Source organism: Octodon degus, unplaced genomic scaffold (genome assembly GCF_000260255.1).
Source record: "Octodon degus isolate 3935 unplaced genomic scaffold, OctDeg1.0 scaffold00264, whole genome shotgun sequence".
NCBI classification, from domain to species: domain Eukaryota; kingdom Metazoa; phylum Chordata; class Mammalia; order Rodentia; family Octodontidae; genus Octodon; species Octodon degus.
In genome coordinates this window covers 1,744,220-1,752,475 of record NW_004524840.1, presented here as the reverse complement: position 1 = coordinate 1,752,475, position 8,256 = coordinate 1,744,220, and the positions used below count along the sequence as shown (strand labels likewise).

The 8,256-nt window shown below is 36.5% G+C and overlaps 1 protein-coding gene across 2 annotated transcripts; it reads left to right on the top strand.

Moving 5' to 3' along the window:
• The first annotated feature begins 2,219 nt into the window (after positions 1 to 2,219).
• On the top strand, positions 2,220 to 6,653 carry Cldn8 (claudin 8). Of its 2 annotated transcripts, none has more exons than XM_004646305.2 (2): positions 2,220 to 2,354; positions 5,157 to 6,653. In XM_004646305.2, the coding sequence occupies exon 2, from the start codon at positions 5,230 to 5,232 to the stop codon at positions 5,905 to 5,907; it is 678 nt and encodes a 225-aa protein (XP_004646362.1). In that variant the 5' UTR covers positions 2,220 to 2,354; positions 5,157 to 5,229; the 3' UTR covers positions 5,908 to 6,653. The 2 variants fall into 2 exon arrangements, with proteins under 2 accessions (XP_004646362.1, XP_023562353.1); XM_023706585.1 differs by lacking the exon at positions 2,220 to 2,354 and adding an exon at positions 4,446 to 4,675.
• The last annotated feature ends 1,603 nt before the right edge of the window (positions 6,654 to 8,256 follow it).

The following is an 8,256-nucleotide window of genomic DNA, read 5'->3' as shown; positions in this document are numbered from 1 at the left end:
GCACACTGGGATTGGGCTCGGGAGTATATATTAGCCAAGGGCTGGGGGATTGGAAAAGAAGAAGCTTGTAATCAAGGGCCTGAATAAACCGCTGAAGGAAGAGCTGTGTGTTGCATCTTTCCTGCTGGTCAAGAAGCGCGCGACAGACTTACTTTAACAAAATATGTATTCTGTGTTGGTCATTTCTTTAAGTGTCATGATCTACAACATAACTGAGGACACTAGCAAGTCAGAACAAGAAGGAACATGGATACACAAGGGTGCCTAAAATACTTTCAGCTTGGAAGACTTAGATTCTAAATGAGGAGGAGCTATGATGTGCTCACAGGATCTGTATAGCTTACACCGTTCTGAATGGTGTCTAAAAAGTATTTTTAAGCACAGTGAATTAGCTATTTCAAGTAAAAATCATACAAATTATTTATCAAAATGTGCTACACAAGAAAAAACTGAGCAAAATTTGTTTCTCCTTTAACTTTGGTCCTCTCTGAGGAGCTACAGTAACCAATAAAGAAATGTGAATTTCATGTTTCAGTTCTATAGGTTTAACGAGCAATATCTACATGACTTTAAAATTTTCATTTCTCTTGAATTTTATTTTATTCAATTACAGATGGAAGCTAATGAATGTCCTCTGCTTGCTTGGACTATTTTAAAAATATGGTATACTAATACGAAGAATTTATACCAAAGAGAATGTTCGGTACTCCATAGCTACTATCTGATCAGAAAATTGTACTTCCTTTAAAAATTTTCCCTAAATAATTAGAATTAGGATGTTTTATATCAATTCCATCTCTACAAATTTTTTATTAATTTAGACAGAAAAAAGGGCTGGGAATATAGCTCAGTGGCTTAAGTGCTTACCTGGCAAGCACAAGGTTTTGGGAAAAAAAAAATTCAGACAAAAAAATTTCCCACAATACATATCCTTTTATTCAGTTATTTCCATGGCTTTTCAGTTCCTTATTGGAGGAATCAAAAATACAAACTCAGTAAAACCTCTCTCTAGATGAGTCCTGCAGAACACATAAAACTTCATCATGTGGTCAGATTTTAATTTCTGAAAAGGCAATGAAAATTAGAATAAAGATAAGAACATCTTTAATAGTCACCATTCCCATTGTCTCTTTTTTAGTTATCTTCACAAGCTTTAAAAAAAATCTTGGGGAAAAAGAGGTATAATATCTAATAGGGGAGAAATCCTGAGGCAATAAAAGCAGATGTTTCAGAATTACACAAATTGAACTGCTTAGATCTCTTAAGTTGTGAGCCACTGGGGCCTGTATGTTTGTGTCTTCAAAATTCCTGCACTGAAACTCACATTGCCAATGCCATGGTATTTGGGAGTCCCGCTTTGGAGAGGCAACTAGGTTCAAGTGGGGCCACAACCCTGGGGCTTGCATGATGACTTGGTGCCCTTAGAAGAAGAGACTGGAGCTTAGTCTCTCTCTCTGGCATGTAACAAGAGAACAGAAAGATAACCATGTGGCAATTAGAAACCTGGGCCTCTTTAGAGCTCTACCATTCTGGAAACTTGCTCTTAAACTTCTCATTCTCCACATCAAGAGCATGAGAAATGAATGTTTGCTATTCAAGTTAACTAGTCTGTAGTAACTTATGAAATCAGCTTGAACAGGCTAATACAATTACAAAATTCCTACCTGGGAATTTGTTGTTTTCCTTTGCTTTGCTTTGCTTTGCTTTGATATAACAGGGATTAAATCCAGGGTCTAGCTATATCCCTAGACCTTCTTTATTTTTTATTTTGTTTCAAGATCTTACTAATTTGCTGAGTGGTCCAAGTTGGGCTCAAACTCATGATCCTCCCACCTGAATGTCCCACAGTGCTGGGATTACTGATGTGTGTTACTCTTCCTGATTTAGGAATGTGTTCTTTTGGAGCAGCAACTGAAAATAGTCCACACAAAAGTAGCAGAAAAGAATGACTATTAATAAATACAGAGCATTTGAGAACTGAAAACAATAAATATCTGACTTTAAATGAGGAATAGGATAGTGGATCAAGAGACAATACAGCAATACAAGTAATTTTAGGAACAATATGAAGTTTCCTTATTCACCCACAAGAACAAATGCCTAGCAACAAGCACAGTAGCCAATCACTCGGTGTCAACACACAGAGGGGGAGGTAGGACCCCAACCCCATAAAACAGAGCCACCACCACAGATTTGCCAATCTTGGCTCTGAACGCCCTGCCCCTGCTGTGGCTCCTCCCTCAGTGTCTCCGTGAGCTTCCCACAGCACCTATGAGATAAAATTACTTCCGCTTTGGAATGGTCTTCTCTGACTCTTCTGCTTTCTACATCTGAGAGACACAGGCCTGGTGAGGGTGAGTCTGTGGACGCCTAGATCCCAAACTACTAGAACTAACACAGGGGAAAGGGAGCCCCTCGGAGAGGAGGTGCAATGGGTGACTGAGCCTTTGCTTCTTTTTGGGCTTCTTTGTAGTCTATTGGTTTTTCATGAAAATGAATAAAATATTATATAATAATCTACATAGGTTGCTTTGTAATTCTAATTTAAAGAACTATGAAAATATTGTTAATCTGCCAAACCTCCTATTACTTCTACCTGAATTTGATTTCAAAGTGAAATCAAAATTCAAAATTCCTGAATTGAATTTTGCAGCCAAATTAATCACCTCAGGAGGGCGAAAAGAGTCTAAACAATTTGTTATTTTTATCTTTGAATATAAGCTTTGTTTGCTCTGGTAAACTTTATATTGCCAGTTTTTCCCTGCCTATCTCATTTCTATAACCTTTAGGGCATGGGTTATTTCAAAATTTTATGGTATTAACTATACCATTGTGTGTCTTATGTGGACGCCCTAGGTTATTTTTTACTAGGACAGTTAACATTACAATTATTCTAACGTGAATTTTAGGTTACTTCTCATACAGATTCTAATCTTTTGACTAGGAAAATTTCAGTAACAGAGAACATTGTATTTTTGAAATGATGACATTATTTTTTGCATGAAATAAATTCCTATTGGGGCCAGCGAGATGGCTCAGTGGAATAAGCGCTTCCCTGGCAAGCGCAAGGGCCTGAGTTCAATCCCTGGTTCCGCAAAAAATAAAAAAATAAAAAAATAAATGAATTCCTGTTAAAGCTCAGTGCTTAAGGAAAGTGAAGTTAGGCTGTATTCAAAGCCAATAAATATTTTGAAAAGTGGCTTCATAAAAGCCAAAGCATTCAGATTTATGGACACCTGTTTTGTTCCCATTTTGATATAGATACTCAGCAATATTTAATCAGAATTCTTAGGACATCTGTCACCCAGGAACTGAGAAGAGAAATTTTGATGGGTTAATATATTTCCTTATGTCCTTAAAATATATCTACTCTATCAGTCATTGTCTCATTCCTTTTTCATTTTTCAAATTGTGCTGGCTATTCCCTTTTGTAAGATTGCTTAGAAACTGCCTGGGGCTTTATTTTCTACTCTCCTTTTGAAGATTGCAGAATTATTTTCTGTAGATTACTTGCACTGCTACCAAACCTCTGTAACTGATACAAACCTGATGAAAAAAAATGCTAGCTATTTCCTATATTAGGATAAGGAAAACCTATCAATTTAGCTCTGAAAGTCAAAACTTTAGTTTATTCTCTTTTAAAAAATATTTAGTGAAATAAAATGACAACAATTAGATCTAGAATATGTTCTGTATTTGTTTTGAGTTTATTTAGGTCTTTTTGTGGTTCTTGAAGACTTTGGAAACTTTACCTTTCCCTCCTCCCCATCTGCAGTTTTTATTTCAGTTATCTCTCTATATCATTCAGCTTTGGACTATTAAACTCTCAAAATACAATAAGTATAATAAGAATGTTGGAAAACATTCTGCCCCATCTATGTATTTGGATTTAAGGTAGTACTAGCAAGAAATAAAAGGAACTAAAATCTTAAAGAAAAATGTCACCATAGTCAAGTGAATGGAAATTAAAATACACTTAAAATTCAGAAAGACCAGAGAGCCCCTGATAATCTCCAGAAGAAAACTGCTAGTGGAATTTTCCCCAAACATTGTTTATGTTTATTTTGGTATCACTGTGGTCATCATTACTGTGAGAAGACATCATTCAAATGGGCTTTCTTTCAGGGCATGCTGGGTCCTCAGGAGACAAGGTATTTTAGGTATTAAAGGAAGGTATTTTTGCTGCCTAATATAACTAAGTCCAGTGAATACAGCTGCCTTGTCCTGCGAGCACTGCATTTAGAAATATGTGCTAAGACCTAGACTTTTTAACCTTCTGCAAAATTCTAGTTACTTCAGCTTAGGAAAACAAAGTAGCAAGGATTGAACCTCAAGTAAACTACGAGGTTAGCAAGCGACAAACCACCTCATTCAGTGCTGCGGTGCTTGTTACTTCAATAGGTCAGCTGGACTTTTTTCATTTCTGCATATTTTTCTCTCTTAAGTCAAGATTATCAGAAAAATACCAACGAGTAATTCTCCTGGCTTAGATGAACACACTGTGTGTTTTGTGCCAAGGAGGAAGACAACCTCGGGTATTCAATTACGTTAGGCTTGCGCTGGTTTTGGCACAATCTGTTGCCTGATCTCACTTCAGGAGAGCTTACTTTGAAGTTGTGGACAAATTAAATCAACCCCTTGGATCACATGTGTCTCAAAGAATGTGGTTGCCCAGGTATGAACAATATACCAGTCCCCTCCTCTTCTTTCCCTTTTGGCATTTTAACAGTTCTTGGAGATTCTTTCACAGATATTTGATTTTATGCCTCCGCCAAAGCAACTTTTACTGAGAGTTTAGAATTACCTGTGTAAGGGACACTGTTAGTGCTGCCAGAGATTGGCTCATTCCATGACTGTGCAAATGTTCATGATTATGACTATAGGTAAACATACTGATGTCTCCTTGGAAAACTGAGCAGTACAAAGAATGTTTATGTGTCTTTCTTTCCTTTGGACACACCTGAGTTACCCTCCCCCTCTTAGTGGACAAGAAAGTTGTCCTACCTGATTCGCAAGCTTACCTGTTGGAGTCAGTAGAGGGGGCACCTCATCAGTCAATGCTAGGTTTTACCTTGCTCGAAGCAAAACAGTCTTTATTTGGGGAAACATTGGCTTCTGAGTTCATTGTTCCTAAAGGAAAACTGTTCTCTCTGCAGTGCAAAGAACTTTGCCCTCAAGCACCACTGTCACCGTGGGATTCCAGTTGGATAAATCTCATCCAAGAGGAGAATGGCCTCCTATGTTTTGCAGATAGCTGGTTTGGTGTTTGGTGGTATTGGCATGATAGGCACAGTGGCTGTTACCATCATGCCTCAGTGGAGAGTGTCGGCCTTCATTGGGAGCAACATCGTGGTGTTTGAAAACATCTGGGAAGGACTTTGGATGAATTGCATACGACATGCCAACATCAGAATGCAATGCAAAGTCTATGATTCTCTGCTCGCCCTTTCTCCGGACCTACAGGCAGCCAGAGGACTGATGTGCGCTGCTTCTGTGCTGTCCTTCTTGGCTTTCATGACTGCCATCCTAGGCATGAAGTGTACCAGAGTTACTGGGGATGATGAAAGTGTGAAGAGTCGCATCCTGCTGACGGCTGGAATCCTCTTCATCATCACAGGCGTTGTGGTGCTCATCCCTGTGTCCTGGGTGGCTAACTCCATCATTCGAAACTTCTACAACCCTGTAGTGAACCCTGGCCAGAAACGTGAGCTTGGAGAAGCCCTCTACATAGGCTGGACCACAGCGCTGGTGCTGATTGCTTCAGGGGCACTGTTCTCTTGTGTTTTTTGTTGCACTGAAAAGAACAGCAGTTACAGATACTCAATACCGTCTCATCGAACAACCCAGAGGAGTTTTCATGTGGAAAAGAAGTCACCGAGCATATATTCCAAAAGTCAGTATGTGTAGTATTGCTGTATTTTTTTAACTATGTATGAAACCATGCAAATGACTGAAATGTCTACTGCTTTCTACAAGTAGGACTCAAAGGCTCGTTAATCTGGCGTCCTTAACTGCCTAAATTAAGGAACCACATACCATGTATTTATGATTCTATAAATTCTATTTCAGCAGAATGAGATATTATAGACAATACTTTGATTGTTCCAGGCAGTATGGGAATGTGTTTTGTAAAATGGTCTGTGCATCTACTCCTTGTATTAGTGACTTCAAATTACTTTGCTAAAGAATGTTATTTTACAACTGTGATCTCTCTGTGTCATGGCATTATGTATGGAGATGAGCATGACATTTATATCTCACAAAAATAGAGACAAGCTTATAGGATTTGATTTAAAATGAAATACTGATCCATTACGCTAAATAAATAGAAATCAGCTATTGCTTTTCAAGGGAACCAAGGATGGGATTGAAGAAGGCTAATGTTAATTGTTTAAAAACAGCTTAAGGATTAATGCACTCCATTTATAATGAAGGTTAGGAGGAAGGCTTTAATCAGGAGTATAAAGAAAAGTAAATGGCTTTCTGATATCCTTTTTCTTTTTAGCCGAGGAGTTAAAATCCTAACTCCTTTATCCTCTTTTTCAGGAAGATTTAATTTCTTGTATATTAAATTGAAATCTTTTTAAAAGGAGATATTTCCTCAAGAAGCATTAGATTCAAGCTACTTTTCCAGTATGAAAAAAAAAAAGAAAGAAAGAAAGAAACAGAAATTTGAGGAAAGGGAATTTATTATCTTTTGACAAAATATCACACATGTATTTTGACAAAAATCATACATGTATGGGAATATTTCAATAAATATTTGAGTAAAGTCTTGGGATTTTATCAGCACAAATGAAAGACTAAATAATTTTATTTGGTTCATAATTTCTCATAAAAGATATGTACTCTGAAATTTTCATCTACTCCTACATGGATATATAAATCACAGCTGCTATTTTAGCTCTTTCATAAATATATTTCTTCTATTTGTTCAAGTTTTACTGAGTTTGATTAAGTGTAAAAATATCGTTTGTGTTTTCTCTAAGTCAGGTGATCATCTAATTCAGAAATTTGCATCTACATCTGTCCATTTAAAGGATCACTCATGCTAATTGCTTTATGTAGTTTGTATTAATCAATTGTACCTGTTTTTGATTTTATGTCATTCTTTCATTTTATATTTTACTAATTTTGTAACAGCAGTTCTAAACTCTGGAATTTCCCTTTTTCTCATTTTAATAAAGAATTCCAAGGACTCATTTTAAGATATAGATTCAATGTTAATTTTTTAGAAATATAATATATGTCATTTAATAACAATCTTATAAATTTTCAATAAGTGTACTAATATTTGTAAGAGATAACTTATAAGTTTTAAAGAATAGTGTAGATTTAAAAATCTATTTATTATAAATACTGTATAGGTAATAGCCATGTTTTAAATTTTGCATAAGTACTTATATATTTCAACCTCAGAGAAATCATAGGAATTAATAATAGTGGTTCATGTTCAGGGGCATATATCATACATCAAAACTAATCACTGATTTTTACAGACATTATGTCATTAGAACTTTATGAGATTGATAGTGCCTTTATTTCTAAAATGGTGATACCCCAAAAAGTTAATTGATTTTACTTAACAGAGTCAGGGGAACAAAAAAGGATTGATTCACTTTGAAGCCTATTCTCTCTTTCATTTTGGGCAAAGTAGGTTTTATTCCAAGTACTTTCTAGCTTATAAGCTGATCCTTGAATACGAAAACAACATACTTGCTTACTGTTAGTTGGGAAATACCTTGCGTTTGTCTTTTTCTGTGTGTGTGATTTCCCTGTTTTTCAGTGTGATAATCCATCAGAGGCAAGGTAGGCTCTTGGGGTCAAAATATTCATAACAGCAGAAATAAAATAGAATTAAATCATTGCCTTGGAGAGCAAATCTAGGGGCATAATCTTCTAAGTGCCATCCTTTAATCAACCTTCTTTTTTAAATCTAGAAAATTCCCCTGAATATTTTTTATTTTGTTTTTTAATTTTTTATTTATTTTGCTTTTTAGGGAAGGGTCTACAGGGCGTTCAGGGTCTCACTACATAGATCAGACTCGTAGCAATCTGCCTGTTTACAGCCTCCCAAGAGCTGGAATTACAGGCGCATGCCACCATGCCCAATCTCAATTGCTGTCTCAGAGTGCCCTGGGGGCATGGCCAGGACGGCAGGCCCAGGGATTGAACCACCGGACCCCCTGAATATCAAAAACTCAATTAATTTATTTTTTCCTGTTTTCCTTAAAACAGAAACATGTAATTTCTGGT